Here is an 11,159-nt window from a genome sequence, read left to right on the forward strand (position 1 = left end):
AAGCCCACAATGTCAGGAGATTACCAAACTACCAACTACAGGCATTTGTCCACAAGAAGAAACAGCATGCTAGCTGTAGCACTAGCAGCACCACGACGAGAGCAGATGCTAACGTTAGCCTGCCTCCAGGACCAGATCTACCGTCAAGTTCACAAGCAACTTTTTGCGGAGTTGACTTCGGCTTCTGGAGAACGCAGTTTCTCAAAGTTGAAACTAATAAAAAACTACCTTCGTAGTACAATGACAAAGGACAGACTGAAATGGACTTGCAACGCTCTCCATAGAACACGAACTGGCACAGAGAATCGAAGTCGAGGATGCAATTGACCTTCGCTGCGATGAAGGCACGTCGTGCCGCTTCTGAAAGGTAGGCTAATCATAGATATGCAGCTAATCTTCATTTGCTCTGTAGTCGTTTAAACTGCTTGCGCAAATGCTCACATTCATGCGTGTGTGTTTTACGTACATGATAAAGTGGTATAGGACTGAGATTTACACTGGTATTATTTAGTTAGAGAATCTGCTGATATAATGTGCTTGCGCAAATGCGCACATTTCGTGTGTGTGCGTATGTGTTTGTTTTACGCACATAGGAGAGGTGCACTGGTATTTAGCTTGAGGAGCTGAAATTTGATTATTTGGAAAATAGATGTGCTGTAACCCTACTAACACACGCAGGTTGCGCAAACGTTCTATATACGGCCGCTATAGGTGACGATTCATCTGCGCCACGTGCGGAAATTACGCGGCCATTTACGGAAACGCGAGATCTGCCGATTAGTAGCCGCTACGTAAGAACGTCACGTCGTTCATAAGTCGCGGCCGCGTGCTAAAAACGCACGTGATCACGTGGACAAGAACTTCCGTAATAAACGTACTTGGCTGACACTTGATCTACACGTGAGCAGCAAGTACCGTCGTAGACTGACTTGGCTGAGACTAGTGGTGTGTTCCAGGCAACCCGTAACTCGTGTTTTTCCGACCTCCTACACGTGAAAATGCTCTGGAATGGCAGTCAAACCTGTAACTTCCCACCCGTGAACTTGTACAGATCGATGTACTCCCAGTTGCGCTTTCTGACGTCACACAGCCGATTAAGCAAGATGGCAGCCCGCATGAGTACAGTTGTGGTGCACGGTAAGAAATCGATAAAGATAACTTTAGGGCAACGCAAAGTACATTTTAGGGCAACGTAAAGTACATTTATTAGCATAGCGAAATTAGGCATACAATGTTTAGCTTTCCAGCGCTGACAGTGTGCCAAATCTCAAGCTTTTTATCATCAAAAGCACAAACCATGCATATCTGCTGTTGGCTTCCATTCTATGAAATTGTATCTGGATAAGGAGATGAGAGGGTTTCTTGATATGGAGAGAACCCAACCCCTCTTGGCCCCCCTATATCAGTCCCCCCAGGGGATATACTTTTTGGATGAAGCCCAGTCTATAAGGGTGGTACTTCACTCTCCACTCCGTACATGTTCTCACTGTTTAAGTGATCCTCTGTTTATAGTGACCAAAAGCTTGGAACAGAATCATTCATCCATTCCATCCAAATCCATTTAATTTGATCTGGATGGACATGATCGCTATGAGAGGATTCCACTGTATTGTCAGTATATTGTTGTCAATCATTGTAGTTAAAGGCTATGCATATATGTAATGGTATGCTGTTATTGATATCTAAAGTTACATTTTGTTCTTGATTAAGGAGCAGAGAACGCCAACCAGCTTGACACACAAAGCATGTGTGTGAAGGGAGAGGGAGCATCCAGCTCTAGCACCGCACAAGGGTCAGGCCCCAGTGCCGCAGTCCTAGGCCCCAACAGTGCAGCCATCCCAAGCTCCAGCACTGGATCCCAGTCAGGCCCCAGCAGTCCACCAGAGTCGGGGACAGAGACAGTTTTCACTCCAGAAACGACCCGGTTTGTCATTGAGCTGATGAGGCAAGTAATGGATAAGCTAAGATAAGTTTAAAGTCCCAGTTAACCAAAATCAGAGATTTGCTTGAAAACACATTCTATGTGTTAGTGATGCATTGCTGATAACATGTAAAAATGGGATGAACCATGTGTAGTACTGAATTGTGAAGTTAGACCAGTTTTGTGTTTTTGACCAGTTTTGATTTCTGGATTTTCTGGGCGGGCTTAAAACGGTACCGGATGACGTAGAGCGGTGTTCTTAGCATATCCCGCCCTAACACTATATAAAGCTAGAACGGATTTGAATCTTCGGTTCTCCTGCTCAATCTTGAGTCTAGAATTAGCTAGTTTTAACCACCAGTCTAGAATTAGCTAGTTTTTCTTAGTTAGCAATGCCTATGCATAAAACTAGACGAAAATGCATCCTTCCTGGATGCCAGCAGGAATGGGATGATAAGGTCTCCTTCTTTCACTCCCGAGTAAAGCTGAAATGAGAAGCAAATGGTTAGCATTTTTGAAGAGCCATGGTGTTACAGAGGAGTCTGTCACCGCTAGCGCCCGCCTCTGCAGCAAACATTTCACTCCCGAAAGCTTCTGCAATTATAATATGAGGCTTTTGGGTTTCACGGACTCACGACTGGTCCTGGTGAATTCGGCGGAGCCAACCATCTCCCTCCCCGGCCTCCATTCTCCTCCTGTCGCATCAACCTTTGGTGCCGACACCGCTGCCTTGTGTGCTTATAGCTAATTAACGTTATAACGTTAGCTAGGTAACGTAAGCAATAGGAAAATACACTGCTACGTTAATCTACAAAATGTGTCTTGACATTTATGTGGTAATGTCAGCTATGATGAATTATATGTAATCTTAGGGGGAATTATAGCTAACATTAGCTATGTAGCTTGTTGCAGATGGGAGTGTGTATATAATTTAGTCTAGCTAACATAGCTAGCAGCACCGACTAGGCGACCACCCACCAAATAACGTTACGGATGATATATTATGACTATAAGCGTTAACTATACAGAAACTGCCTGCCATATTTGTGGCACCTGATGTGCGTATGGGTTCACCGGTAATGGTTACACTATATTTCTCCAGCGGGAGACCGGGAGGCGGGAGCGAAGGGGATGGTTAGGTAGACCAGCTGGAGAAAGACGCACCCTCTCCCAGTGAAGCGGTGCTCGGCGGCTACTGGCTGAACGTTCCAGTTCTGTTGGATATGTTGCGGGAAGTTGAAGCCGAGTGCTCGTTATTCTCACACATAACATTGCCAACGAGAGTGGATCAGTCTGTCCCGATTATCAACTCCGGTAGTGTACGCTTCTTCGCGCTATCAGCGCTGTTCAAGCCAGTGACTAAAGGTACATTTTAAACAACTTTTTCCATTGATCCCAAGGGACGACAGGGTCGCCTGGGAGGGATAGGAATGGGTCCGGAGGTGGCAGGGAGAAAATAGGGACAGACTCATACATTCCTCGTTGCCTGTTTTTGTATTTTGCATCTAAGGGCAGTAACACTGGCGCGTTGGTATAGAGTAGCTACAGTTTTACCTGTGTTGTTTGTCAGGAGGTAGGTTAGGAGGAAGCATCTGTGCGTTTGACTCATTAGACAAGTGTAATTTCAACTCCTCTCTGTTTTCACAAAGCTGTGCCTTCCTACCACAAAAGAGACGGCGTGCCAGCGTGACAATATGCAGACCAGAGAACGGTACTATTTGACAGGTTCTTCCCTCCACACCCCCTCCCCACGCAATTGGGTGTGGCTTCGGTGCCTTCAGCAGACACGCCCCCACAGTCTCAGACCAGAGAATGCTGCTGATTTTTAACCGATTTTGAAGCCTTATTTTATATACTTAGCGACATTTTTAATCACTCAGATTTGGCTGGGTGGTTAATGACATGTTTTCCTGTGGTGTGTGAAGCTCATAACAAAAATTTGAACTGGGTTAACCTGGACTTTAAACAGAACCAGCTTGTCCTGTATTTCTTTGCCAAAACAGTCAAACAGGCTGCTTGAACAGGCCGCCTTTAAACATATCCTGTGGTATGACGGGAACTATAGAAAAAAACATACATCCATAATGTTTAGATTTTCATCTGAAAGACGTAGTGTTTATTTTTTCAGAAGCTGATCTAATCAACTAAATGATAAACTCAAATTATTTATTTCAGTCAGACTTTCTAATTGTTTGAATGATTATCCTCTCACAGGGAGCACCTGGAGTCTGATGGAAACGAGCTCCCCCAGAATCTGCAGGAGCTCAACACCAGGATCAAGAGGGGAAAGGGGGCAAAAAAAACAGCTGTGGGAGGACATGGCCAGGAGGCTGACAGCCAAATTCGGCCTGGTTTTCTGTCCAGCCAAAGTGGCCCGCAAATGGCAGACCCTTTTCGATGGTTACAAAGGTGTCAAGGACAATAATAATTCCACAGGGAGGGGGGTAATTCGGTTCAAGTATTACGATCTAATGGATTCACTTTAAGGAGGGCAGCATGACATTGAATTCCCAGTTGTGGGAGACAATGAGGGGGGCCTAGATATCCGTAGGTGCTGGGCACGGGGGGGACAGGGACAGCCACTGGGCGCAGGGGGGGGACAGGGACAGCCACCGGGCGCAGGGGGGGTCAATCCAGAGCATAATGCAGGGACCAGCAGAGGAGCACCACACACATATAGATCGAGGGGGACAAGGGGACCGGAAAACCCACTTATAGATCTTCTCCGCGAGTCAGAACAAGCTAGCCAGAGGAGACACAATGAAATACTTGAGGAGATGAGAGCTCAGCGGATCTCCTTTGAGAATATAATGAGACTATATCAGCAAGCAGTAGAAAATTGGTTGATTGAGTTATCTAATTTATTATTATTTATTCTTGTAGGAGGACTATCTTTGAGTTTAAGAAGCTGTTATATTCAGCAGTGTTTTGTTTTGAAACTATGTTGCCTAATAAAGTTTATTTAACATATAAAGTATGTTATTGTCAATAATATACTGTATTATGAAAATCCACTACTATAGCCAGAAGTTCACAACTTTGCAGTATAGCCACCAACCTACAGTATAGTATATGGCTGGGCCGAGTATGTGCAAAATTGTAGCTAAATCTGTATAGCCTACCTTCAAGGCGACCAAGGCTGTAACTTCATTGCTGCAGTCAGTCAGTCACAGACATTTGCTTTGACAGATTGCTGACACTATAGTCTAGCTACTGATAACCTGTCAACTGGGAAAATGAACTCACTTAAGAATGTGGTAACAAGAATTCCTTTCAATGTGCATTCCCAGTTATACAAGGTATATTTGATTTGATTGAGATGTAATGCAAGTACATCAAGTAAAATAGAAGAGAACAAAATAGTAAAATAGAGGAATTATCAACCTGGTACAATAAGTAAATATTTAATCAATAAATAAAAAGGCATAAATGAGATGAACCATCATGATGTATATATACAATAAACATAGGACACTCCAAAGGTGTACCATAAAATACACATTCTAAATGAAAAGTTCAACGGGGATATTTGTTGAAAAAAAAGAAAGCTTCACAGGTTCTCATCCTCATGGCGAGGGCAACCAGCAGGATGGTCCTCACACATGTCAGCAGGTCCAGCGCAGAGGTTGTGGAGCATGCAGGCTGACATGACCAGCATGATGACCACATCCAGCCTGGTGTTCTGCAGATCTCTCAGCCTCCTCCACTTGCATTTGACCCGTTTAGAGGAGGACCAGCTCAGTGTATTAATGGTTAGAGTGTCCGCCCTGAGATTGGGAGGTTGTGAATTTGATCCCCAGCCACGCCATAGTACCCATTCCCACTGCCTCCCTGCTTGGCACTCAGCATCAAGGGTTGGATAGGCATCATGTCCAGGGGGTGTATTTGTACACAAAATCACCTCACAAAGAAACAGGAGATGTGTGCTCCTGCACTATGAGCCACATAGGCCCGAGAACATGTTCTAAAAGGAGTTACTTACCTGCCAAACGCTTGTTCCACCACAACGCGTCCTTTGCAGATCTGCGTGTTCCTCCATCCACCTCCGTTTAGAGGAGGACCAGCTCAGTGTCTTAATGGTTAGAGTGTCCGCCCTGAGATTGGGAGGTTGTGAATTTGATCCCCAGCCACGCCATAGTACCCATTCCCACTGCCTCCCTGCTTGGCACTCAGCATCAAGGGTTGGATAGGCATCATGTCCAGGGGGTGTATTTGTACACAAAGTCACCTCACAAGGAAACAGGAGATGTGCGCTCCTGCACTATGAGCCACATAGGCCCTAGAACATGTTCTAAAAGGAGTTACTTACCTGCCAAACGCTTGTTCCACCACAACGCGTCCTTTGCAGATCTGCGTGTTCCTCCATCCACCTCTTGGATGGTCAGAGCCCCGTTGTCCCGCTTTGGCGTGACAATAAATGGGTACTCACGACTGATGTAGGCACTGTCGCCAAGTAGCATGTACCTTAAGATAAGAGGATAGATTTTATTCATCCCAGGGTGGGAAATAAAAAATAAAATAAAAAGATTTTCTGAGCAGCAAGGTACAGGACAGGTTGAGAGAAACAAGTGTTCTCCAAGATGCTACAAAATACTAACCTCTCTCGAAGAAGGTTGATTTTTTGAGGATCCTGGAGTCGTGAACCCTGCCTGAATCAATATCAGAGGTGGTTTATTGCTGTATATGCTATGCTTAGAAGGAATGTGATTGGGGTATATTGGTACATGACAGTTACAGGATTCAACAAACAATTACCAGGTGCTCCAACAAAGATGTCCCGGAACCTCCCTCTTTCATCCACAATCCCCTGGAGGACTACAGAATAGTAGCCTTTTCTATTAAGGTAGTCCCCTCCTCTGATGGGTGGCCGCTGAAGCTTTATATGGCATCCATCTATGGCACCTGCAATGCAAATGCACAGTTTATGACTGAGATATGCAATTTGATTAGTGGTATTTATCAATAACTGACTGATTGAACTTCCTAATCCCAGTACTAGTACAGTCTCTTGCAGGCCTTGAATACAGCGAACACTAATGCTCAGAGTATTTAGATTTAGATTTTAGATGCATTTATTTATTTGGAAGGGACAGTGCGAGTCAATGAACATGCACCTTCCACATACATGTATACACACCACATTCTAGCCATGGGCTAATTTCCATCTGTTGTCCCCAACACAGACACGACAGACATGTTTTTGAGGGATGAGTAAAAGCTATCGTAACATACCTATGATGCCGTCAATGCCACACATAGCCCTGAAAGCAGCAGAGGTTGCCATCTTCTCGCAGTTGGTGGACCAGCTGATTAAAGTTGGAACCATACTGCAAAACGTTTGGAGCACTTCAACCACACACCTGTAGAATAGAATAGAATAACATTGAGAATCAGAGTTTTTTATGACCATAACACAAGTCAATATGGACCCTTTTCAAGTTACCTTGGAGTGCATGTTTAGTGCTTCATGGAATGTTCATATTAGAAATAGTATGCTCAGTCACTAGGGCAACTGGACCAGTTTCAATAATCAATCAGGTAATTGCAAACAGTTTATTCTTTACATTCTAGCAGCAGGCTGTTCATCAGTTTTCGAGCAGCGATGTAACATCTAAACCTACTACCTGTGTGCAGATGACTGGGACACATTGAACTTGTCCGAGATTTCACGGAAGCTTTTCTGGTTTGCCATATACCAGAGGAATAGTGCAACCTGTAAACAGAGAACATATCCCAGGCACTCTACAAATGATCACAATGGCAGAAATGTATTTAATTGTGCTTTGGCTATTGGATTACAATGCAAGCATGTTTAAAACAACCAGTCCGCCAACTGAGGCATAGGCCTACCTTTTGCTTGAGAGGAATCTCAAGATCAGACTGGTCCCCATTCAGACCCTGCTGTCTCAGGCCCTCAAAGAGGTAGTCGAATTGAGAGCGGGTGACCCGGAGATGGCGGGAAAATGTGTGCTCATCCATATGGAAGAGAAGCTCCCATTCTATTCCTGTCTTGAGAATTGTCTGTGTGCATTTCTGAAAAGTAATATTAGACAGGCTTAACACTCTGTGTGTGGCAATGGCTGACAGCACCCACCGGACCACATCTGGCAGATCTTTGCCGCCCATGGAACTCAGATATCGTGTCTGCAAAACATAAAGACAATCATTTACTTTTACACTTCCTTACCACTTCCCTGCAAAAATAAGGAACAAAGTTCTGCCCTGAAGTTACTCACCATCTTCCTTTGATGCTGCTTGTCCTTCAGCTGCTCCTCCAAGACCTCCTCCGTTTTTGCAGGATCCAGTGCATCCAGTACTGCTCCCCGTGCAACCCCATCAGACTCCCCGGATAGTCTCTGCGCTAGCTCCCTCAGACTCTGCATGACCTCACCGAGCATGCTGGTCAAGCTGGACAACTGCTGATACACCATCCTCTGGCAATCTGGATATTAACACAGATGTGGCTATAAGTAATTGTACTGTCACATAATGGAAATTTGACTCAAAGTATATCCCTGCATGCAACATGAAGTAGTTCACAAAATTCTGCATACCAGCACATGCAGAGCTTGATGGCAGAGGGGTAAGCGGTGGGCTCCGGAAAGACGTGGAGGGCAATACTGCTGGAGCTGTTGGTCTCACGGGCGATGGCATCACAGACTAACTGAAAACCAAAAAGGATAAAGGGATTAGCAGGAAACTAGGTGCTGGCGGCGTACGGCTTCTGGCATAAGGGGAAGAATCAACTAGTCATGAAACAGGTAGACATGTCAGACCCTTACCTGGTCTGACCGGAGTGCTAATCTCCGATGGATGCTGCTTGTGCCTGGAGGTCAGACGGGCTGAAGGGCCTGGCTCACAGGGCCATCGCTCACTACGCCTTAGCTCTAAGGGCCTGGGTGATGAACATCTACTGCTGAGTAAAGTGAGATGAGTAAATTAGTGAGATTAGTAAATTAGTCTTCAAAAAGTCCTGAGTTAACTGTCAGTGTGCAAATATGCATAGACATTTCACCAACACAAACATGCATGCATACCTGCATTGATAACTGGCAGAGCAGGTCTTCCGGCTCTGGCACCTGGCATAGCTGGTCTGGTCTGAGTTCTGCTGACCGGCTGCCTGGGCACTGGAACATATAGTAGAGGTAAATAAGCTCAGATTAGTCAACTCAAGTAGTACTCTTTTGGGACTGTTGAATGCACTTTATTATATTACCTTCGTCACTGGAGTCATAGCGCGTGTTGCGCTGTCTCTTCCTTGTGTCTTGGGAGTTAATCCATTGACGACTGCTGCTCAAACACCTTCGCCAAGGCACTGGCTACTTCATAATGCTCTGTGTGTTCCTCAGCAGAGACATAGGTTGTCATGGCTCCTCTTGATGTGCTTGTGGAGGTAGATCTGGGAGGTGTAGGAGAATGGAAACAACTCTAACATCACAGCTAGGAGAGCGAATGAGAGAGACCATTAAAAAGGATTCTCTCACCTGTAGTACAAGTTCAAATATAGAGTGATTATACGTCATTGTAAATGAGAGCTTACTCTTAATTGATTCACGAGGTTAAATAAAGATTGAATGAATATGTAGCTAGTGGGGGGTAACAACCACACAACTGTGGAGAGAGAATGAGACACTTGGTTCCCTCCTCTACTGGTGTTCATGGCCATGGCCACACACCTGGAATACTCTAACCCTGATTTAAAGGCATAAAAGTGGGGAACACATTCTTGAGACGGTTCCTAAAACTGGAGGAAAGAAAAACGGGAAAATGATCTTCCTCTTCCCTCTCCTCATCACTCACTTCTGCATGGGGCTGAGCTCTACCCTGTCAGCAGTGGCAATACATGGGATAGCGGCTCAGCACACAGGAGAACTGCACAGAGAGGAAGGAGGAGAGAGAAAACCAACAACAAAAAAGGCAAGAAGGGTTAATAACTGAGCGAATCTTGCAAGTTTGCACTACAGGGAAGCAATTGCTCAATTTCCCTGATATGGTAAATGGACTGCACTTATATAGCGCTTTTATCCAAAGCGCTTTACAATGGCCTCTCATTCACCCATTCACACACCAATGGCGGCAGCTGCCATGCAAGGTGCTAACCTGCTCATTGGGAGCAATTTAGGGTTCAGTGTCTTGCCCAAGGACACTTCGACATGTGGACAGGAGGAGGTGGGATTCGAACCGCCGACCCTACAATCATTGGACGACCCGCTCTACCACTGAGCCACAGCCTCCCCTTTTTTGTGGCGTCACTGGCGTCAGTGATGTGTCTTATGAATCTCACATGTCTACCGCTAACATTAACTCAATATCAATATTCCCATTTGTTTATCCCGTCTATGGAAACGTATGTGCATTTGTACTTACGTGTGCCTGCCTATATTGATGATCAGGTGTTTCTCCACCTAAGGGCTGGCCAGACAGAACCATCAGAGACCATTGGGCTGAGCTGAGAGAGCGACATGTTAGAGTGTATGTGTGCATATGTATATGGTGCTCTTCTGTTAATACTCATGAGGGCATTTAACTGAACAAGACTCACAGAGCCTGTGGTGCTGTCCCAGGACTGCCCCTGGCCACGCCTGTCCCCGTCTTAGCGCCTCTTCCTGTCCCGCTCACCTGCTTCTTGCTCAGTTCAAACAAGAACTGGGAGGTTGGCAACTGAGAGCATGGGAGGGGAGAGAGGGAGAGAGAGCGAGAGTGGGTGACCCTCGTTGGCTGACATGCACACTCCACAGGACCACGTGATTTCTGACACGTTTAGAGGAACAGGGCAACATGTCTACCACCCTTCACCCTCAGTAATTAAATAGATTTTGCAAGACACTATATTAGTAGTCCACATCATGAGTACCTATTATGCAAAATTTGTATTTGTATGTGAGTGAAAACGTAGCACACAATTCTTTAACCGTTTGACAGCATGAGCAACCATTTCAACAATTAAGAGTAACATGAAATCACATCCCAAAACCACCAAGATGGCTGCTGTAACCAAAAAAGCCAAGATGGCTGCTATAACAAATCCTGCTAGCTAGCCTAGCTCTGTTGTTGGGGCTTCTAGTATTCTGTTAACGTTAACTTCGGAAAAATGAATGCCTAAAAACGAACACCTAACGGTGTCGTGGGTTAATGCGAAATCAATGAGTAAGCTAATTATCGCATTTTATTCCAAGCGATGAAACAGTACGAACGTGCAGGAGCTCGAGCGAGTCTGCTAGACTCGAGAAGACTCCAC

The 11,159-nt window shown here is 45.3% G+C and overlaps 1 protein-coding gene across 1 annotated transcript; it reads right to left on the reverse strand.

The window, feature by feature from the left end:
• Nucleotides 1-5,471: 5,471 nt before the first annotated feature.
• On the reverse strand, nt 5,472-7,900 carry LOC311315073 (uncharacterized protein; the record flags this gene model as incomplete). Its single annotated transcript, XM_084445674.1, has 6 exons — nt 5,472-5,688; nt 5,904-5,964; nt 6,677-6,823; nt 7,154-7,281; nt 7,546-7,634; nt 7,772-7,900. The coding sequence occupies 6 exons, from the start codon at nt 7,898-7,900 to the stop codon at nt 5,472-5,474; spliced, it is 771 nt and encodes a 256-aa protein (XP_084301800.1).
• Nucleotides 7,901-11,159: the final 3,259 nt, after the last annotated feature.

The sequence above is a fragment of the Borostomias antarcticus genome, assembly GCF_949987555.1.
Source record: "Borostomias antarcticus genome assembly, chromosome: 11".
NCBI classification, from domain to species: Eukaryota; Metazoa; Chordata; class Actinopteri; order Stomiiformes; family Stomiidae; genus Borostomias; species Borostomias antarcticus.